Source organism: Eubalaena glacialis, chromosome 1 (assembly GCF_028564815.1).
Source record: "Eubalaena glacialis isolate mEubGla1 chromosome 1, mEubGla1.1.hap2.+ XY, whole genome shotgun sequence".
NCBI classification, from domain to species: Eukaryota; Metazoa; Chordata; class Mammalia; order Artiodactyla; family Balaenidae; genus Eubalaena; species Eubalaena glacialis.
The window spans coordinates 232,178,166-232,201,618 of NC_083716.1; the positions used below are offsets into that span (position 1 = coordinate 232,178,166).

Below are 23,453 nucleotides of genomic sequence, written 5' to 3' on the forward strand. Positions count from 1 at the left end.
ATTGGGGCTCCTCTGGGACTCATTTCTGGATCTCCTCTCCCCTCACACTTGGTGATCTCAGACACACTTAAGGCTTTGAATACTACCTATATACTAAAACTCCCAAATTTGTATCTCTAGCCTAGACCTTTCCTTCAAACTCCAGACTGTTACATTCAATTACCTACTCAGTATTTCCCTTAGATGTCTAAAAACATCTCAAACTCAAAATGTCCAAAATTGAACTTTTGCTCTTTCCCTCCAAATCTGTTCTATCTATTGGTTTCTTTATCTCAGTTAAAGGCAGTTGCATTCTTTCAGTCTCTTTTTTTTCACGTCTTACCATCAGGAAATCTTGTTTATTCTACCTTCAATATATGTACCAAATTTCAAACTTTTTCCCCCATGTTCATGACTACCACCAAGTCACAGTTATATCTTAACCAGATTTGTGAGATAGCCTCTTAACGCATCTTTCTTCTACCTTTGCCCTCTGGTCTCAGTAGAGCAGCCAAAATTAACCATTTTTAAACAAGTCAGATCATATCATTCCTTTGCTTAGAATCCTGATTGCCCTTCACTTCACTCATAGTAAAAACCAAGTTTCCTATAATCTGGCCCTGTTTTCAACTACTCTTCCCCTCTTCACTACACTTGAACTATTGGCCTCTTTGCCACTCCTCAAACATGCTGGGCATCATTCCCCCACAGGGCCCTTGCATGAGCTGTTTCCTCTACCTAATATACTCCTTCTCTGGGCAGCCACTTGGCTCACTTCTTCACTGCCTTTTTTTCTTTGCTTAAATATCACCTTATCATTGAAGCCTGCCTTGACTACTCTAATGAATACTGCAAAATGCCCCCTTCTCTTGGCTCTTCCAATACGCCTTACTTTGATTTACTTTTTTGGTTCTCCTTAGAACTTCACCTTTTTACTTACTTTATCATTTATTGTTTATTGTCTTTCTCCTACTAGAATGTAGTCTTTGTCTTTTTTGTTCACTGTTCTCTTTGAGTTTATCCTGCTTGGAGTTTGTTAAGTTTCTAGTCTCTCATCAAAATTTGGGAAGTTTTTGGCCATTATTTCTTCAAGAGTTCTTTCAGCCTTCTCTTTCTCTTCTCCCATTGGGACTCCCATTATGCGTATATTGGTATGTTTTGTGTCTCCCACAGGTCTCTTAGGCTCTGTTCATTTTGCTTCATTCTTTTTCTGCTCCTCAGATTGGATAATCTCAAGTAACCTAACTTCAATTCTCAATTAACCTAACTTAATATTATCAGTTAACCTTATTTGATTCTTTTTTCTGCCTGCTCAATTCTGCTGTTGAGCCCCTCTAGAGAATTTTTCATTTCTTAGTTTGATGATTTGAAGGGCAGGGGGAAACATGCTGATAATGCTGTAACTTTCTGAATGTTGCACATTTCTCTAGGTTCAGGGATGCAATCTGAGATTTTTAAGAGCCATGTTTCTTATTATGGTGAAGTAGCAATTTCTTTATATAAATCTTTTCAATCTACTTTCTTCTTACCTATTTGAGATATTTTCACTCCATTTTGGCAGCACCTGAAAGAAATTAATCTGTTTGGAAACATACCAAAAGCTTGTCTAAAACTATAATTATTTTTAGTTTTCTGAAGTCCAATAAGATGTTAAAAAAGAAATATTAAAGATTGGACTAAATTTGTAAGGTTTGGGGCAAGATCTGTGTGATTGTGTTTTCCTTGTGGTACTTTACACGTAGTAGATAGATAATTCAGTAAATACTAAATTGATGGTTAAAAAAACTACCGTAAAAACTGAAGTAAAAAACTACAAATAGCAGTAGCTTAGGATACAGAGTTTCGTGGGACAGAAGTGTGTTTGGGAAATGAAACTGTTTTCTTCTTTTTCAGTTATTTTTGTGATAATATTTTATGTATGTTTTATATTGTTATGAAAACAAAATTCAAAATGTTTAATATCTCCCCTCTTTTAATGGTATTCACTTTTTATTTTTTTTTTTTATTTATTTATTTTTTTAAACATCTTTATTGAAGTATAATTGCTTTACAATGGTGTGCTAGCTTCTGCTTTACAACAAAGTGAATCAGTTACACATATACATATGTTGCCATATCTCTTCCCTCTTGCATCTCCCTCCCTCCCACCCTCCCTATCCCACCCCTCTAGGTGGTCACAAAGCACCGAGCTGATCTCCCTGTGCTATGCGGCTGCTTCCCACTAGTTATCTATTTTACATTTGGTAGTGTATATATGTCCATGACACTCTCTCACCCTGTCACATCTCACCCCTCCCCCTCCCCATATCCTCAAGTCCATTCTCTAGTAGGTCTGTGTCTTTATTCCCATCTTGCCACTAGGTTCTTCATGACCTCTTTTTTTTTTTTTTTTTTTTTTTCCCTTAGATTCCATATATATGTGTTAGCATACTGTATTTGTTTTTCTCTTTCTGACTTACTTCACTCTGTATGACAGACTCTAACTCCATCCACCTCATTACAAACACCTCCATTTCATTTCTTTTTATGGCTGAGTAATATTCCATTGTATATATGTGCCACATCTTCTTTATCCATTCATCCGATGATGGACACCTAGGTTGCTTCCATGTCCTGGCTATTGTAAACAGAGCTGCAATGAATATTTTGGTACATGACTCTTTCTGAATTATGGTTTTCTCAGGGTATATGCCCAGTAGTGGGATTGCTGGGTCATATGGTAGTTCTATTTTTAGTTTTTTAAGGAACCTCCATACTGTTCTCCATAGTGGCTGTATCAATTTACATTCCCACCAACAGTGCAAGAGTGTTCCCTTTTCTCCACACCCTCTCCAGCATTTATTGTTTCTAGATTTTTTGATGATGGCCATTCTGACCGGTGTGAGATGATACCTCATTGTAGTTTTGATTTGCATTTCTCTAATGATTAATGATGTTGAGCATTCTTTCATGTGTCTGTTGGCAATCTGTATCTCTTCTTTGGAGAAATATCTATTTAGGTCTTCTGCCCATTTTTGGATTGGGTTGTTTGTTTTTTTGTTATTGAGCTGCATGAGCTGCTTGTAAATCTTGGAGATTAATCCTTTGTCCGTTGCTTCATTTGCAAATATTTTCTCCCATTCTGAGGGTTGTCTTTTGGTCTTGTTTATGGTTTCCTTTGCTGTGCAAAAGCTTTTAAGTTTCATTAGGTCCCATTTGTTTATTTGTGTTTTTATTTCCATTTCTCTAGGACCTGGGTCAAAAAGGATCTTGCTGTGACTTATGTCATAGAGTGTTCTGCCTATGTTTTCCTCTAAGAGTTTGATAGTGTCTGGCCTTACACTTAGGTCTTTAATCCATTTTGAGTTTATTTTTGTGTATGGTGTTAGGGAGTGTTCTAATTTCATACTTTTACATGTACCTGTCCAATTTTCCCAGCACCACTTATTGAAGAGGCTGTCTTTTCTCCACTGTATATGCTTGCCTCCTTTATCAAAGATAAGGTGACCATATGTGCGTGGGCTTATCTCTGGGCTTTCTATCCTGTTCCATTGATCTATATTTCTGTTTTTGTGCCAGTACCAAACTGTCTTGATTACTGTAGCTTTGTAATATAGTCTGAAGTCAGGGAGCCTGATTCCTCCAGCTCCATTTTTCGTTCTCAAGATTGCTTTGGCTATTCGGGGTCTTTTGTGTTTCCATACAAATTGTGAAATTTTTTGTTCTAGTTCTGTGAAAAATGCCAGTGGTAGTTTGATAGGGATTGCATTGAATCTGTAGATTGCTTTGGGTAGCAGAGTCATTTTCACAATGTTTATTCTTCCAATCCAAGAACATGGTATATCTCTCCATCTATTTGTATCATCTTTAATTTCTTTCATCAGTGTCCTATAATTTTCTGCATACAGGTCTTTTGTCTCCTTAGGTAGGTTTATTCCTAGGTATTTTATTCTTTTTGTTGCAATGGTAAACGGGAGTGTTTTCTTAATTTCACTTTCAGATTTTTCATCATTAGTATACAGGAATGCAAGAGATTTCTGTGCATTAATTTTGTATCCTGCTACTTTACCAAATTCATTGATTAGCTCTAGTAGTTTTCTGGTAGCATCTTTTGGATTCTCTATGTATAGTATCATGTCATCTGCAAACAGTGACAGCTTTACTTCTTCTTTTCCGATTTGGATTCCTTTTATTTCTTTTTCGTCTCTGATTGCTGTGGCTAACACTTCCAAAACTATGTTGAATAATAGTGGTGAGAGTGGGCAACCTTGTCTTGTTCCTGATCTTAGTGGAAATGGTTTCAGTTTTTCACCATTGAGGACAATGTTGGCTGTGGGTTTGTCATATACGGCCTTTATTATGTTGAGGAAAGTTCCCTCTATGCCTACTTTCTGCAGGACTTTTATCATAAATGGGTGTTGAATTTTGTCGAAAGCTTTCTCTGCATCTATTGAGATGATCATATGGTTTTTCTCCTTCAATTTGTTAATATGATGTATCACGTTGATTGATTTGCGTATATTGAAGAATCCTTGCATTCCTGGAATAAACCCCACTTGATCATGGTGTATGATCCTTTTAATGTGCTGTTGGATTCTGTTTGCTAGTATTTTGTTGAGGATTTTTGCATCTATGTTCATCAGTGATATTGGCCTGTAGTTTTCTTTCTTTGTGACATCTTTGCCTGGTTTTGGTATCAGGGTGATGGTGGCCTCGTAGAATGAGTTGGGGAGTGTTCCTCCCTCTGCAATATTTTGGAAGAGTTTGAGAAGGATAGGTGTTAGCTCTTCTCTAAATGTTTGATAGAATTCGCCTGTGAAGCCATCTGGTCCTGGGCTTTTGTGTGTTGGAAGATTTTTAATCACAGTTTCAATTTCAGTACTTGTGATTGGTCTGTTCATATTTTCTATTTCTTCCTGGTTCAGTCTCGGCAGGTTGTGCATTTCTAAGAATCTGTCCATTTCTTCCAGGTTGTCCATTTTATTAGCATAGAGTTGCTTGTAGTAATCTCTTATAATCGTTTGTATTTCTGCAGTGTCAGTGGTTACTTCTCCTTTTTCATTTCTAATTCTATTAATTTGGGTCTTCTCCTTTTTTCTCTTGATGAGTCTGGCTAATGGTTTATCAATTTTGTTTATCTTCTCAAAGAACCAGCTTTTAGTTTCATTGATTTTTGCTATTGTTTCCTTCATTTCTTTTTCATTTATTTCTGATCTGATCTTTATGATTTCTTTCCTTCTGCTAGCTTTGGGGTTTTTTTGTTCTTCTTTCTCTAATTGCTTTAGGTGCAAGGTTAGGTTGTTTATTCGAGATGTTTCCTGTTTCTTGATGTAGGCTTGTATTGCTATAAACTTCCCTCTTAGAACTGCTTTTGCTGCATCCCATAGGTTTTGGATCGTCGTGTCTCCATTGGTATTCACTTTTTAAATTTTTATAAACTAGCCAAGAAATAAAGAGAGCAAGAAATGTTGCTAGAATTCCCACAACATATAGCTCCATTGTTGAGAACAAATGCAGCTAGCAAATTTGTAATTGTCTGAGTAAATATACTTCTAAATTTAACATATCAAAATGTAAATATGAGGAAAAGCTAAGTCATAGGTAACACATTTTGTGCTAATCAAAGTGTTGAATTCCTTGCTCTCTAACTATCCCCAGCCAATATAACAAAATCCACTATTTCTCCTGTGACTTGAACATTTCTAGACATTTATTTTTCTAAATATGTTCACAGAGACATAGAGATGAACTTTTATTGCTGATCAGGGATTCGTCATTTAAATACTTAGTTTTAAATGCTGATCCAAAGCCATTAAAACAAACTACAGGAATTATTTTGTGACATTATCTTAAAAGACATAAATGTTTACATAGAAAAGCTAACATTCAAGGAGAGTCAGAATTATCTAAAATAACTGAGAAAAAGCCTTATGAATTGTTATTAAAGAGTTAGTGTATTTTCTATTAATTTGCAGGTTCTTTCTCCTTCCCTTGCCTTGCCCCCCTCTCTCTCAGTTGCATCCCTGTGTGTAATATAATGTGTTTTTTGGTCTTCTATATTTCCTGTAAATTGATAGTTAGATCTAGAGGCTTGGTCACATTCAGGTTCAATTTTTCACTCTTTCTCTTCTCCTTCTCCTTCTTCTCCTTCTTCTCCTTCTTCTCCTTCTCCTTCTCCTCCTTCTTCTCCTTCTCTTCCTTCTCCTCCTTCTCCTCCTTCTCCTCCTTCTCCTCCTTCTCCTCCTTTTCCTCCCCCTCCTCCTCCTCCTTCCTCCTTCCTCCCCTTCCTCTTCCTCCTTCTTTTTTATTAAGAAGGGGCTGGCAGTGCACATAAGGTGTAAGGTCTAGTTGTTTCTCTTTTCATGATGTTAGCGTCTTTGATAATGATGCTGTTGTCCATTAATTACCAGTTTCAAAATGGTGATTATATAATTTTATCATTTATTAGCTTAGTTTTAAAAATTATATATATATACCAACATGTATGTATGTATTTGGATAAAGATTAATGTAAATTTTGCTTTCAGTGAATGTTTGCATTGCGATCATTGCTTAGAAAAATTCTTTTGTCCTTTTAGAGCTGCCTGTTGAAAAATTAAAATAAACCTAGAATATTATGATTTTATTGTACTCTTGAAGAGGTTGAATGTCTAAGCTAATTAAAGAATTTGTCATTCCTTGTCTTAACAAATTTTCTGAAGAAGGTGTCAGAGTTGGAACTATTATTAGACTGAGAAACATAAAAGAATTTTTTATGTGCTTTTGAGTTTATAGCCCTCACAACCTATCTCAGTCTTTTATGGTAATCAACTAGGTAAAGCTCTCTGCGTTAGGCTTCCAGGCAAAGCTCTGTATTTATGTTCGCAGGCAAATTTTTTTTCTAAACCTCATGAAATTGTTAATGCCCTATTCTAAGTATAATACTTTTAACAAGTGGGAGATCATAAAATAAATGAAGTTTTAAGATACGTTTAGGATAAGCTCTTTGTGAGTCACTTTTCCCTGGAATATCCTGTCCTTGCTGCAGCTGAGGGGCAAGGTAAGTAAAGTGTTCTCTGTGCCATTAGCTCCCTAAAAGTTGGTGAGGAAATCTGGAGGTCAGAACCCTGAATATAACCAGCTTTCTAGGTTTAATATCCAGCTTGTTTTACATTGTTTTGAATGAACTTTTGGGTATGAGTTGCCTTACCTTTCTTAAAAAATAAGAGCCCAAACTACAGCATGCTAGTAACCAAATTCCTGGTTCTGACCCAAAGGCAATTTCTGGTTATGCATTTAGATTTTAGTAATTATAGTATAGTATTCTACTCTACCACACCACTAACTCCCCAGCGTAAATAAGGTGGAGCAGATATCATTTTATGCATGAAGCAGTTAAGGCTAAGAGAGACTTAGTGATTGCCATTCTATTAATAAATGGCTGCACTAGAATTGGAATCCAGGTTTTTCAAATTCCAAGCCCACGTTCTCTCTACCACAGCATGTTGAAAACGAAAGGGAGAGGAGGCAGAGAGATCGTTTAAGGAATCACTGTATTATTTCAAGTGAGAGATGATCAGGGCCTAAAACAAGCAGTGCAAACAGAAACAAGATTTAACGGTTTCACTTGATTGGGCAGATTAGATGTGGGGAATGAGAGAATAGAATGATTGAAAATGTGAGTTTCCTTGGTGTATAGATGAATAGTCACGGTGGAAAGAGAAGCAGTTTAGGGGAGGGGTGCCCTTTATTCCTCTTTCTGTACAGAATTCTGTGTATTGACTGAGGTATTTGTGGACTATTTAGTTAAAGACGTTCAACAGGCACTTCAAAATTCAGGATGCTGCTCAGATTATTTGGAGTCTGTTGGTAGGGAGTACAAGGGAATTAAACAGAGGGAATACTCTTAATTCCTGTGTCATTATGTTAATCCTGTGGCACTTACCTGATGAAAATATAAATTCATAACTCTACCAAGGGACTACCGTGAGGTTTATGTCCTCGCCAAATTCCCACTGCGAAGGACCAAACCCATATGCTTAGAACAGTGTTTCTGCCTATATACGTATAGTGTTATATTTTTTCCTCTTCTAGGGAAGATAGATTAGAAAAAAGACACATATTCTTGAAAGCATTTTGATTTATTAATGCGATTTAATATTGAGGTTGCAGAAAATATTCAATAAACAGTAGTTAATAGCCAGTATGTTTTTAAAAAAAGGAATTCATATGTGCACTTTATGGTTGGATAATATGGCAGTGATTTGTGCATATGCCCTTGCACAATTCCTGCTCTCTGGAAGGTTGTACACATAGTAAGTTGGTAAGATGACTGTTAGCTACAAGCCAAGAAATTTTATTGAAACAACAAATCAGAACTTAGTTACCTGTTCCAGTGTTTTACTTTCTAAAGTAGGCCTTCCCTAGCCCTTTATGTGGTCTCCCTGCTGGGAACTTAAAAGCACATAAAATTAAAAGACACTCAATTAGCCCTTTTGAAGTAACTCAGAGGTACTTGTTAACTCTCTCTTTTTTGAGTTAAAAACTTAAGTGAGGAGGGGAACAAGGAAGGGCCTGATATTTTTCCCAGTGATTAACCCTCAGGCCTTGAACCTAGTAGGAAATACTTGTTGGTCAAGTCTCTAAATATATATTTAGTTTGGCTGCCTTTGTCTTTTATTAAGTAATAAAAATTATTTTATCTTTAGTACCTAGCACTGTGCTACTAATTTATGGGAAAAAGTACGGAAGACACAGTCTCAATCCTTGCCCCTTGAGACACGTGCAGTCTTGAGTGGTTTTATTTATAATTTGTTATGTGATAAGATGTTTGAGTTTGTCAGAGGATTTGAGTATCAAAGTATGGAGAGAACTGGGCTTCCCTGGTGGCCCAGTGGTTACGAATCCTCCTGCCAATGCAGGGGACACGGGTTCGAGCCCTGGTCCGGGAAGATCCCACATGCCTCAGCGCAACTAAGCCCATGTACCACAACTACTGAGCCTACGCTCTAGAGCCCGCGAGCCGCAACTACTGAAGCCTGCATGCCTAGAGCCCGTGCTCTGCAACAAGAGACGCCACCACAATGAGAAGCCCACACATCGCAACAAAGAGTAGCCCCCGCTCGCCGCAACTAGAGGAAGCCCGCGTGCAGCAACTAAGACCCAACGCAGCCAAAAATAAAATAAATACATTAAAAAAAATTATGGACAGAACTTTTAAGTTCTTAGCCCAATGCAAGTGAAAAATAAAAGTTAAACAATGACGGGACTTCCCTTATGGTGCAGTGGTTAAGAATCCGCCTGCCAATGCAAGGGACACAGGTTTGAGCTCTGGTCGGGGAAGATCCCACATGCTGCGGAGCAACTAAGCCTGCGCACCACAACTACTCAGCCCGCGCACCTAGAGCCCGTGAGCCACAACTACTGAGCCTGCACACCTAGAGCCCATGCTCCACAAGAGAAGCCACCACATGCAATGAAGAGTAGCCCCTGCTCGCCACAACTAGAGAAAGCCCGCACACAGCAACGAAGACCCAACGCAGCCAAAAATTAATTAATTAATTAATTAATTATTTTAAAAAGTTAAACAATGATGCTGTCAACTACAGTAATTCTCCAGCAACCTCTTTGGTATGATATCACCTTTAAAATTTCATTTTTATTTCATAGGAATATTTCTCATTGATGAAATGTCCTGTAATAATGAACACTGATTTAAAACCTTTGATGATTCGTTCATTTTTAAAAGCCATAGAATCGTAAAGTGGAACAGACCTTATGGAACTTTTAGTCCAATTCCTTCTTTTTCCGATGTGAAAAGGGATCCCAGAGTGTATGGTTAATCGAACCTTGTCTAAAATTATCCCAGCTATTTAGAGGCAAAACAGGAACTAGAACATGGGTTTTTTACTTCTTATATAGCTTACTGTTATTTACCTCAGTACTCATTAACTGAAAGCATATGTGTATTTGCTCATTTGTTTTTATATTATTCCTGCATGATAGTCAAGAAATATTATCTCTAGTTACAGAAAAGAAAATTTAAGTGATTTGCCTAATGTCATGTACTAAGAAATTAACAAAACTAAGACTAGAACCCAGATCTTCTGTTTCCTAGTACATTGCTTTCTTTATACTACTTTTCTGTATTGTTGCCACTAGATTGTTTACAGATTTTTCGTACTAGGAACTAGCTTCATCAAACTGAGAAAGAACATTTTCAAGAAAGAGTGATAGCAGAGTTCTACCTTTTTTTCTTTTTTGAGGTTATGGTTGATGTATAATATATAAGTTTCAGGTGTACAACATAGTGAGTAACAATTTTAAAAGATTAAGTTCCATATATAGTTACCATAAACTATTGGCTGTATTCCCTGTGTTGTACAATATATCCTTGTAGCTTATTTATTTTATACATAGTAGTTTGTACTCTTAATCCCCTACCCCTATCTTGCCTCTCCCCCAAAATTCCACCTTTATAGACAGTTGCATAAACTTGGCTCTAGTCCATTTGAAATTTGAATTTACCATTCACTGGAGTTTGAGGCTAGAGGGCAATTTGAACATAGAATTATAGATTTAAATTGGTCTGTAGGTAATAACTGCTTTCATTCACAACAGGATACTTTTTTTAAAAAACGTTCTATTGAAATGTAATATATTAATAGTCTCTTTTTTAAGTTTTTATTGAAGTGTAATATACATCTAAAAACATGAACATAATTAGCCTACAGCTTGATGAATTTTCACAACTGAACACACCTGTGTAACCAGCACCTAGTTCAACATCAGTACCAGCCTTCTAGAAACTCCCCTTACACTCTCTTCTAGTTACTACCCCATCCTGCTGCCCCCTCAGGAGTGACCACAATAACAGGATAGTCCTTCAAGATGAGATCAGATACTTCATTTGTCAAGGTTGTCCTCTCTTCTGTATTTGCTGCAAATATGAAGAAGATGAGAAAAGAACAATTTCTCTATTCTTATCAACACAAAAATAATTGCTGAAGACAAAAAAAATCAGAATTTTTTCATACCAAGTCTTATTTAACAATTTAATATTCAATCAGAGTAATACTGGGATATTTAAATCTTTTGTGCAGCTTTGGAAACATCTTGGAGTCTCTGTAAGTGACTTTTGTCTTCTGAAACAAGACACAGAGTAAGCAGGAGTTATAAGAATGGACGTAGGGCAGCGTTCCCCCATCCCCATTACCCACCCCCCGCCCTGGCCCGCCCCATCTCCCATGGCTGTTCCCCACCCTAGAGAAGACACAAGGGAATGAGTAATGCTGTGATGCAGAGCTGTGGTTGAGGGATCACTGATATGTTCCTCTTTCTTCACATATATTCTCTGAATGTTGAAGATCGCTTTCTAATATCAATAATTAGAATTCTGTTGGAGATTTTTAATTCTGCAACTTCTGTGTTAAATATAACTCTCTTGTTTCCCATAACTTTCAAAAAATTGATTAAAATTCTTCCATCTTGATTTAAAATATGTTATCTATAACACTGTCTTCACTTTCTCTGTTTCTCATCAGGACCCCTGAACAGTGCCCCAGTGTCGTTTCATTGTTGTCAGAGAGTTACAATCCTCATGTGCGTTATGGAGCTGCAATGGCCCTGGGTATCTGCTGTGCTGGTACAGGAAACAAGGTAAAGGCCAAAGCCAATGCGGTCAGTTCTTTTCTGGCGCCAGACTGTTTTCCCTAGCCGAAAAGTTTATGTAACAGTTGTAAAAATACAAGTGTGGTGTGATCTGTAAGACTTAACTTGCCTCACAAGTTAAGCTTCCCAGAACTTCCTCACTTAACTATGCTGGATTGCTCAAAGCCGTTTAAGAACAAACCACCACATTACATGGATGGCTCTAATGAAAACAATGCTGTTGAATTTTTTATGAAAACATTGATTTCTTTAAAAAGAAGAAATAGTATTTTTTTCTTTGAAGAGCTACTCTGGCCATTTTACATTGTTATTTTACATGTTTAATTTGCATAATAAGTATTGTGGAAATCAAAGTTCTTATTTGAGGCCACCACAGTCAACTCAGTTTGATTTTTTTGTGTGTTTGTTTTAAGTTTATATTTAACTGCTGTTTGCCTGTTTTCTCCTCAAGAACATAATAGATAACCTGGTATTTGTTAAGCCCACAAAAATGACAAAATAAAGAGTTGGGTTAGGTACATTGATGATTTGAAAACAGTTTGTCATGAGAGTCATAAAGAAATGCACCAACGCTTTAATAACAAGTATTCTTGATTCACAGCAATAACATAAATCACCACATTTTGCCTTTCATAGAGCACATGAACACACCTAGGCCAGTTCCCCAAAAGGTGCACTTTTCTTTTAATAGCACACAGGCGTGTGTGTGTGTGTGTGTGTGTGTGTGAAAGAGAGAGAGAGAGAGAGAGGGAACAAGAACATGGTTATATTCCCAGTGTCTTTACATCAGAAAGGAGCCACTTTTTAAAAATCATCTCTTGTCCAAACTAAAGTAAAGCAAAGCATAATTATTAGTTTATTGATTGATTCCAGGAATTAGATTTTAACTTGCTTGACTTTTTCTCTAATAAATAGTATTAGTATTGGATACAAATAATTTTTTTCTAGTCACATAAAACATTATTGACGTTAGGAATTAAAATAGGCATTTTCACTATATGTGGCGAGAATTGTATAAAAATTTATAGAGACATGACCTTCCAATATTCTCATTCTGTCTCCTTACCCTGCTTTATTTTTCTTCATAGCACTTATCACCACCTGACATATTTTTACACCTGTTTATTTATTGTCTGTCTTCTCTCCACTGAAATGTAAGGTCCCTGAGAACAGAATGTTCACTGCTAAAACCTAAAGTCAGACCTGGCACATAGTAGAGTTTCAGTAAATATTTGTCAAATGAATGATGAAGGGAAGATCATTTTAAGGATATGATGATGAACAAGTTGGACATGGTCTCTGTCCTCACAGTTTTGTTTTTTAAATGTTTTCATTTCTTTTGGAGGAGAATTTCTTACATGAGAATGTATCTTCAGTTTTATTAGAAAAGTCATTGTGTGTATAAAATACAGTTTATAGAAATTGGCCTTCATTTTTTTCTAGGACACATCTGTTCTATAAACAAAGGAAAAATATAGTTGGATGTTTTACTAAGTATTTTCTCCCTCCGGTGTTTAGTAGACATTTATGTCAGACCTCATAAGTTAAATGTAAATTAGATTTTTTTCTTTCCAGATTATTCTAAACTTAATATGGTATCTAGGAGCAAATGTTCTTTGAGACACAGTATCTGACAAGTTAATTCAATGAAAATTCTTCATTACTCATACTAAACAAGTCTGCTTTATTTCTAGATAGTTTGTATGATCTACGTATCAATACCTATCTGTCTGAAGCTTGGCACTTTAATTTTGTTTCTTAAAAGCCTGAAACACCTATTTATTCTAAAATGTATCTTTGAGGTCATATCACATAACTCAAAGGCCAAGTTAGTGTCTTTTAACTTACAAGTTGGAAATTTTCTTATATTTTTATCATGACTACTTCATAAACAATATTGACAATATGAGTAACGTTTGCAAAACTTTCTCTTCTAAACAATGGCACTACATTTTTCAGGGGAGTGAGGAGAAAGAATACATTTATATGGTATTTGTATTATCTGTTAATCGCTCTGATTTTTCTTTTTTGAATTTTTGAATTTTATTTTATTTATTTTTTTATACAGCAGGTTCTTATTAGTTATCTATTTTATACATATTGGTGTATGTATGTCAATCCCAATCTCCCAATTCATCACACCACCACCACCACCACCACCATCCCCCCGCCACTTTCCCCCCTTAGTGTCCATACGTTTCTTCTCTACATCTGTGTCTCTATTTCTCCCCTACAAACTGGTTCATCTGTACCATTTTTCTAGGTTCCACATATATGTGTTAATATACGATATTTGTTTATCTTTCTGACTTACTTCACTCTGTATGACAGTCTCTAGGTCCATCCACGTCTCTACAAATGACCCAATTTCATTCCTTTTTATGGCTGAGTAATATTCCATTGTATATATGTACCACATCTTCTTTATCCATTTGTCTGTTGGTGGGCATTTAGGTGGCTTCCATGACCTGGCTATTGTAAATAGTGCTGCAGTGAACATTGGGGTGCATGTGTCTTTTTGAATTATAGTTTTCTCTGGGTAAATGCCCAGGAGCGGGATTGCTGGGTCATATGGTAATTCTATTTTTAGTTTTTTAAGGAACCTCCATACTGTTCTCCACAGTGGCTGTATCAATTTACATTCCCACCAACAGTGCAAGAGGGTTCACTTTTCTCCACACCCTCTCCAGCATTTGTTGTTTCTAGATTTTCTGACGATGCCCGTTCTAACTGGTGTGAGGTGATACCTCATTATAGTTTTGATTTGCATTTCTGTAATAATTAGTGATGTTGAGCAGCTTTTCATGTGCTTCTTGGCCATCTGTATGTCTTCTTTGGAGAAATGCCTATTTAGGTCTTCTGCCCATTTTTGGATTGGGTTGTTTGTGTTTTTAATATTGAGCTGCATGAGCTGTTTATATATTTTGGAGATTAATCCTTTGTCCGTTGATTCGTTTGCAAATATTTTCTCCCATTCTGAGAGTTGTCTTTTCGTCGTGTTTGTAGTTTCCTTTGCTTTGCAAAAGCTTTTAAGTTTCATTAGGTCCCATTTGTTTATTTTTGTTTTATTTCCATTACTCTAAGAGGTAGATCGAAAAATCTCTTGCTGTGATTTATGTCAAAGAGTGTTCTTCCTATGTTTTCCTCTAAGAGTTTTATAGTGTCTGTCCTTAGATTTAGGTCTCTAATCCATTTTGAGTTTATTTTTGTCTATGGAGTTAGGGAGTGTTCTAATTTCATTCTTTTACATGTAGCTGTCCAGTTTCCCCAGCACCACTTACTGAAGAGACTGTCTTTTCTCCATTGTATATCCTTGCCTCCTTTGTCATAGATTAGTTGACCATAGGTGCATGGGTTTATCTCTGGGCTTTCTATCCTGTTCCATTGATCTATATTTCTGTTTTTCTGCCAGTACCATATTGTCTTGGTTACTGTAGCTCTGTAGTATAGTCTGAAGTCACAGAGTCTGATTCCTCCAGCTCCATTTTTTTCCCTCAAGACTGCTTTGGCTATTCGGGGTCTTTTGTGTCTCCATACAGATTTTTAGACTTTTTTGTTCTAGTTCTGTAAAAAATGCCATTGGTAATTTGATAGGGATTGCATTGAATCTGTAGATTGCTTTAGGTAGTGTACTCATTTTCACAATATTGATTCCTCCAATCCAAGAGCATGGTATATCTCTCCATCTGTTTGTATCATTAATTTCTTTCATCAGTGTCTTAATAGTTTTCTGTATACAGGTCTTCTGTCTCCCTAGGTAGGTTTGTTCCTAGGTATTTTATTCTTTTTGTTGCAGTGGTAAATGGGAGTGTTTCCTTAATTTCTCTTTCAGATTTTTCATCATTAGTGTATAGGAATGCAAGAGATTTCTGTGCATTAATTTTGTATCCTGCAACTTTACCAAATTCATTGATTAGCTCTAGTAGTTTTCTGGTAGCATCTTTTGGATTCTCTATGTATAGTATCATGTCATCTGCAAACAGTGACAGTTTACTTCTTATTTTCCAATTTGTATTCCTTTTATTTCTTTTTCTTCTCTGATTGCCGTGGCTAGGACTTCCAAAACTATGTTGAATAATAGTGGCGAGAGTGGACATCCTTGTCTTGTTCCTGATCTTAGAGGAAATGCTTTCAGTTTTTCACCATTGAGAATGATGTTTGCTGTAGGTTTGTCATATATGGTCTTTATTATGTTGCGGTAGGTTCCCTCTATGCCCACTTTCTGGAGAGTTTTTACCATAAATGGGTGTTAAATTTTGTCAAAAGCTTTTTCTGGATCTATTGAGATGATCATATGGTTTTTATTCTTCAATTTGTTAATATGGTGTATCACATTGATTGATTTGTGTATATTGAAGAATCTTTGCATCTCCGGGATAAATCCCACTTGATCGTGGTGTATGATCCTTTTAATGTGTTGTTGGATTCTGTTTGCTAGTATTTTGTAGAGGATTTTTGCATCTATATTCATCAGTGATATTGGTCTGTAATTTTCTTTTTTTGTCATATCTTTGCCTGGTTTTGGTATCAGGGTGATGGTGGCCTCGTACAATGAGTTTGGGAGTGTTCCTTCCTCTGCAGTTTTCTGGAAGATTTTGAGAAGGATGGGTGTTAGCTCTTCTCTACATGTTTGATAGAATTCACCTGTGAAGCCATCTGGTCCTGGACTTTTGTTTGTTGGAAGATTTTTAATCACAGTTACAATTTCATTACTTGTGATTCGTCTGTTCATATTTTCTATTTCTTCCTGGTTCAGTCTTTGAAGGTTATACCTTTTTACGAATTTGTCCATTTCTTCCAGGTTGTCCATTTTGTTGGCATAGAGTTGCTTGTAGTAGTCTTTCAGGATGCTTTGTATCTCTGCGGTGTCTGTTGTAACTTCTCCTTTTTCATTTCTAATTTTATTGATTTGAGTCCTCTCCCTCTTTTTCTTGATGAGTCTGGCTAATGGTTTATCAATTTTGTTTATCTTCTCAAATACCCAGCTTTTAGTTTCATTGATCTTTTCTGTTGTTTTCTTTGTTTCTATTTCATTTATTTCTGCTCTGATCTTTATGATTTCTTTCCTTCTGCTAACTTTGGGTTTTGTTTGTTCTTCTTCTCTAGTTCCTTCAGGTGTAAGGTTAGATTGTTTATTTGAGATTTTTCTTGTTTCTTGAGGTAGGCTTGTATAGCTATAAACTTCCCTCTTAGGACTGCTTTTGCTGCATCCCATAGGTTTTGGATCGTCATATTTGTCTCTAGGTATGTTTTGGTTTCCTCTTTGATTTCTTCAGTGATCTCTTGGTTATTTAGTAACGTATTGTTTAGCCTCCATGTGTTTGTGTTTTTTACTTTTTTTTTCCCTGTAATTGATTTCTAATCTCATAGTGTTGTGGTCAGAAAAGATGCTTGATATGATTTCAATTTTCTTAAATTTACTGAGGCCTGTTTTGTGACCCAAGATGTGATCTATCCTGGAGAATGTTCTGTGTGCACTTGAGAAGAAAGTGTAATCTGCTGTTTTTGGATGGAATGTCCTATAAATATCAATTAAATCTATCTGATCTATTGTGTCATTTAAAGCTTGTGTTTCCTTATTAATTTTCTGTTTGGATGATCTGTCCGTTGGTGTAAGTGAGGTGTTAAAGTCCCCCCACTATTATTGTGTTACTGTGGATTTCCTCTTTTATAGCTGTTAGCAGTTGCCTTATGTATTGAGGTGCTCCTGTGTTGGGTGCATATATATTTATAATTGTTATATCTTCTTGGATTGATCCCTTGATCATTATGTAGTGTCCTTCCTTGTCTCTTGTAACAGACTTTATTTTAAAGTCTATTTTATCTGATATGAATATTGCTTCTCCAGCTTTCTTTTGATTTCCATTTGCATAGAATATCTTTTTCCATCCCCTCACTTTCAGTCTGTATGTGTCCCTAGGTCTGAAGTGGGTCTCTTGTAGACAGCATATATATGGGTCTTGTTTTTGTATCCATTCAACGAGCCTGTGTCTTTTGGTTGGAGCATTTAATCCATTCACGTTTAAAGTAATTATCGATATGTATGTTCCTATGACCATTTTCTTAATTGTTTTGGGTTTGTTTTTGTAGGTCCTTTTCTTCTCTTGTGTTTCCCGCTTAAAGAAGTTCTTTTAGCATTTGTTGTAGAGCTGGTTTGGTGGTGCTGAATTCTTTTAGCTTTTGCTTGTCTTTAAACTGTTGATTTCTCCATCGAATCTGAATGAGATCCTTGCTGGGTAGAGTAATCTTGGTTGTAGGTTCTTCCCTTTCATCACTTGAAATATATCATGCCACTCCCTTCTGGCCTGTAGAGTTTCTGCTGAGAAATCAACGGTTAACCTTATGGGAGTTCCCTTGTATGTTATTTGTCATTTTTCCCTTGTTGCTTTCAGTAATTTTTCTGTCTTTAATTTTTGTCAGTTTGATTACTATGTGTCTTGCTGTGTTTCTCCTTGGGTTTATCGTGCCTGGGACTCTCTGTGCTTCCTGGACTTGGGTGGCTATTTCCTTTCCCATGTTAAGGAAGTTTTCGACTATAATCTCTTCGGATATTTTCTCTGGTCCTTTCTCTCTCTTTTCTCCTTCTGGGATCCCTGTAATGCGAATGTTGTTGCATTTAATGTTGTCCCAGAGGTCTATTAGGCTGTCTTCATTTCGTTTCATTCTTTTTTCTTTATTCTGTTCCGCAGCAGTGAATTCCACCATTCTGTCTTCCAGGTCACTTATCCATTCTTCTGCCTCAGTTATTCTGCTATTGATTCCTTCTAGTGTATTTTTCATTTCAGTTATTGTATTGTTCATGTCTGTTTGTTTGTTCTTTAATTCTTCTAGATCTTTGTTAAACATTTCTTGCATCTTCTCGATCTTTGCCTCCTTTGTTTTTCTGAGGTCCTGGAACATCTTCACTATCATTATTCTGAGTTCCTTTTCTGGAAGGTTTCCTATCTCCACTTCATTTAGTTGTTTTTCAGGGGTTTTATCTTGTTCCTTCATCTAGTACATAGCCCTCTGCCTTTTCATCTTGTCTGTCTTTCTGTGAATGTGTTTTTTGTTCCACAGGCTTCAGGATTGTAGTTCTTCTTGCTTCTGCTGTCTGCCCTCTGGTGGATGAGGCTGTCTAAGAGGCTTGTGCAAGTTTCCTGATGGGAGGGACTGGTGATGGGTAGAGCTGGCTGTTGCTTTGGTGGGCAGAGCTCAGTAAAACTCTAATCCGCTTGTCTGCTGACGGAGGGGCTGGGTTCCCTCCCTGTTGGTTGTTTGGCATGAGGCAACCCAACACTGGATCCTACCTGGCTCTTTGGTGGGGCTAATGGCAGACTCTGGGAGGGCTCACGCCAAGGAGTACTTCCCAGAACTTCTGCTGCCAGTGTCCTTGTCCTCACGGTGAGACACAGCCATCCCCCGCCTCTGCAGGAGACCCTCCAACACAAGCAGGTAGGTCTGGTTCAGTCTCCTATGGGGTCACTGCTCCTTCCCCTGGGTCCCGATGCACACACTGCTTTTTGTGTTCCCTCCAAGAGTGGAGTCTCTTTTTCCCCCAGTCCTGTTGAAGTCCTGCAATCAAATCCCACTAGCCTTCAAAGTCTGATTCTCTAGGAATTCCTCCTCCCATTGCCGGACCCCCAGGTTGGGAAGCCTGACGTGGGGCTCAGAACCTTCACTCCAGTGGGTGGACTTCTGTGGTATAAGTGTTCTTCAGTTTGTGAGTCACCCACCGAGCAGTTATGGGATTTGATTTTATTGTGATTGGCCCCCTCCTACCATCTCATTATGGCTTCTCCTTTGTCTTTGGATGTGGGGTATCTTTTCTGGTGAGTTCCAGTGTCTTCCTGTCGATGATTGTTCAGCAGTTAGTTGTGATTCCGGTGCTCTCGCAAGAGGAAGTGAGCACACATCCTTCTACTCCGCTATCTTGAACCAGTCTCTCTCTCTGATTTTTTTTAAATAAATAAATTGACGTGAAAGGAAATCTGAAGTCATTCCCCCCATGTTCCCCAAAAAAGGATTCAGTTTATTCTTTCTTGGCTTTGGAACAAAAGACATTTGAGAAATGACATACTGTATTAAAATAAGTTTGATAATCATATAAACTAATTGCTTTGTTCCTCCAAATTTATACCTACCTAAGGATCTTGTAAGGGGCACTGAACAAAGGTCCTGCAGGGTGTGTAATAGAAGTTATATGGAGTAAAAGAGTTCTTGGTCAAATACAATGAACAGATGCTGGGCTATGCAAAGGTCTAGTAGTTTCTTTAATAAGGTTTCTTGAACCTTTTGTTATGATATGTACACTCCTGGAGCCCTTGGTGTGCTAGATACATTTTTGAATTGCAAGAGGGGATGATATACAGTATGCAGGAGCTCCCAAACTTATTTAATCAAGGAATCCTGTTTTCATAGAACTGGTATTCTGAAGAATATGATATTGGGGATATCCTGGTAAACATTTTGGAAAATCCCACCATATGTGGGAAGTATAACCATGGAATCATGTCTAGTCCTATTTGACTTAATTTCTGTTGCCATTCTCCTAGCAGGTAAAATCCTTTTTGTTTTGGGAGTTTTGTTTCTCTTTGTTTTTTGTTTGTTTCAATTTACATTCGATTTATTTAATTTTTTAAATTAGGTTTTGTAAAATCATCTTAAGATATTATCTTACTCTAGTATTTGAAGGAAGTTGGATACTTAGAGTCAGACTGGCCTGAGTTTGCTACACTTATGTGATTTTTGGCAATTTACTTTACCTAACTCTGTTTCTTTGTTTATAAAGATTGTTTTGTATTGCTGTTGTTGTTGTTTTAGGATGAAGAGGATTAAATGGATAATATATATAAAATACCTCCCACTGCACCTGGAAAATAATAGGTGTTTATCAAACATTAATCTCATTTTTTCTACTTTCTTTTTTATCTCTTTTACCCCAAGACAGGAGCACTTGTGTTGTAAGCTTCCTTTTCACTTACCATCAATTATATTGAAACTTAAAGCATACTCAGTTCTGACTGTTGCATCCAAGTAGTCTTAAATTAACTTGTGATTACAATGTTAGATGAAAATATTGACTTAGAAAGACAGTAACTAATCTGAAAATTTAGCTATATAAACTTTATTAAATGGTTTTTTTTAATGCTTTCAGGAAGCAATTAATTTGCTAGAACCAATGACAAATGACCCTGTGAACTATGTGAGGCAAGGAGCTCTCATAGCTTCGGCTCTCATCATGATCCAGCAGACTGAAATCACTTGTCCCAAGGTGAGCAAACAAAAAAATTCTCTAGAAGAGAGCTGGTTCAGGCTTTTCTTTGGTAGCTTATCTTCTTTTGAGGACATTTCTACCTCAAATATGGTGTACACTGAACTCACAGAAAGTAAAGAGGTAGGAGAATGGGAAAACTTTAAGTACATAATACTCTTTGATTGCATTTTTTATAAATTTATGGTCACTTTGTTAATTCAGGTATATAGCCATACTTGAAAAATTAGAACTCATGGGTTGACAAAATCATAAAAATCAACTTGAATTTTTGCCTCCTGCTGTCCTTTTAAAATTTATTCAGTAAGATAACTTGTTCCTGTGATACAAGATACAAACTAAGTGGTCTGTGATTTTTTTTGGATCCATCCTTCTGAGGTAATAAAAACTTTATATAGTATATACAATCTCAGTTTAGAAATGAGTACATCCAGATTCTCTGTTAGAATGTCATTGCCCTCATTGGAGATCCCTTGGGCAGGGTTTCAAATGGCTCCAGGAAGGCTTTCTTTCTTCTTTGACCCACATCTGTCCACAGAAACACTATTGCATTTTTTTGCCCTTCTTGTAGGTAGGAGTATAATAGGCTCTCAGTGCAGCTTTGCCTGCGTCTCCCTCTCTCTCCCCCTCCCTCTCTTCTTCTCCCTCCCTCTCTCATTGCTTGTGCCTCAGTCAATAGCTAATGCCTCATAACTCATGTGTCAGATGTCAGTGCACAGTGACCACTGATCATACTAGGCTCACCACATGCTCACCACATGGTCTCTCTGAAGCCCATCTCTAGGCTTAGAGTTAGTGGGAAAGACTTAAAGCCCAGTTTTCCCCGTAGAGAAATCCTTTTCACATATCCTTCTATTGATACAATCAAGTCCTCATATATACTGTGTGGATGACCCCATAACAGATTTTGAGGCATCTGTTTTAAAATTTCCTCATGATAGTCTCTCAGACCTCATTTCAGACTTTGGTATCTAATGTATCTTGGCACCTCACCCAGAACTTCTCATTTTGTTGAGAAACAGAAAATGCATAAATCTTATTACATATACTGAAAATTACCATGTTTGACATGTTTAATGGATGTATATAGCTTATGCAGTGATTTCAGATCTTTAATTCTTAAAGTTAGGGCATTTAACAACCTTGTATAATTCTGCTCCTATATAAGAAACAGTCAAAGAAATTGACAACAGAAAAAGCCACTGGTATACTGTCTTCTGCCTCATTAAGCAGATTCATTTTTAGCAAAGTATCAATAGATAGACTGGGGGGGGAGGAGAAAAATATTTCAGAACTCATTGATTATTCTGTGGAACTTTAGTAGATTTCCTTTTCTGAGCAGTTGCTATCATTTTTGTTGCTGTCTTTTTTTTTTTTTTTTTAATCCAGTCCTCCTACTCTCCTAAAATCACTTTTAAGACTTATAAAAATTGGATTATTGCAAAAATAGAATCAAACTTCTCATCCTCTTTTAATAATACATTACTTAATATATTATATCTTCTAGAATATAAACGTCTTTTCAAACAGACCACATTTCTTTTTGGTTTTTGTTTTTAAATAGAACAGTTATGAGTAGCTTTTGCATCTTTTATTTCTACTTTTGATCTTCTGTTGAGCTTTATCAGCTGGAGGTTATCCAACTGAGTAATGTCATTAAAGAAGGAAGTTTGGCCATCTAATGCACGTCCCCTAACAGTAATATATAGATATTTATTCACTTTGACCTTGCATGTTGCTTTCTTGTTATATGTATTGTGAACATGACAAATGTTTTGCCATCTTCCCATCCTCTGCTGTAGGATTTCATTGATTTTATAACCATAAGCCCTGCACCAACAATGGCAGAGTACTTTGTAATGGGGGTGGGGTTAGGTTAGGGTAGGCTGTATAGTTTCAAAAACCTTTCAACTATTTATTCTAATAAACAAATAAAACTTTTTCATATTTAGAAAATGTAAAAAATACAGCAGTTTAAATAATTAGTATTTTGTAATCATTCCATAAATTTTGTTGAATGAAGTGTTAGCTGATGTGAATATGTGGTGTACACTTGCATCTTCACATTGTATCAGAATCTTGGGTATTGATAAGAATGTTAAAATGCAGTTATAGCTGGTAGGCTGTGCCATTAATATAAACTCAATGGGGAAAGTTAAATGTGTACCCCAGTGACTACAAAAGCAAAAGTGTATACAACAAATGTTCTTTCTGGAAACACTATCCCTTAGAGTAAAATTGTTACTCAGTTCATGAATCCTTAAACTTTAAGTTCTGTTTCATTGTTTTCTGCTCTTAAGCATGTGATCAAGAGCTTTGTAGACTATAGTTTATATCTCTCTCTTACCTGATAATTGCGAAGAAGGCAACATTGACATTCTGGGAATTCCCTGGCGGTCCAGTGGTTGGGACTTCGCACTTCCACTGCAGGGGGCACGGGTTGAATCCCTGCTCCGGGAACTAAGATCCTGCAAGCCACGTGGCATGGCCAAAATTTAAAAAATTGATATTCTTTTGGGATGGTATGTGATATTGCTGAAAAGAAAAAGCTGTTAACAAGCTTGAAGAGAAGTAAGTTCTCGAGGCTACAGAG

At 36.7% G+C, this 23,453-nt stretch overlaps 1 protein-coding gene across 1 annotated transcript in view; it reads left to right on the plus strand.

The window, feature by feature from the left end:
• Window positions 1-23,453, plus strand: part of PSMD1 (proteasome 26S subunit, non-ATPase 1) — a 106,303-nt gene that overhangs the window by 54,860 nt on the left and 27,990 nt on the right. The window contains exons 17-18 of the mRNA XM_061188366.1: window positions 11,481-11,595; window positions 20,744-20,860. Coding sequence (XP_061044349.1) covers window positions 11,481-11,595; window positions 20,744-20,860 — 232 coding nt within the window. The remainder of the gene's footprint in view (window positions 1-11,480; window positions 11,596-20,743; window positions 20,861-23,453) is intronic.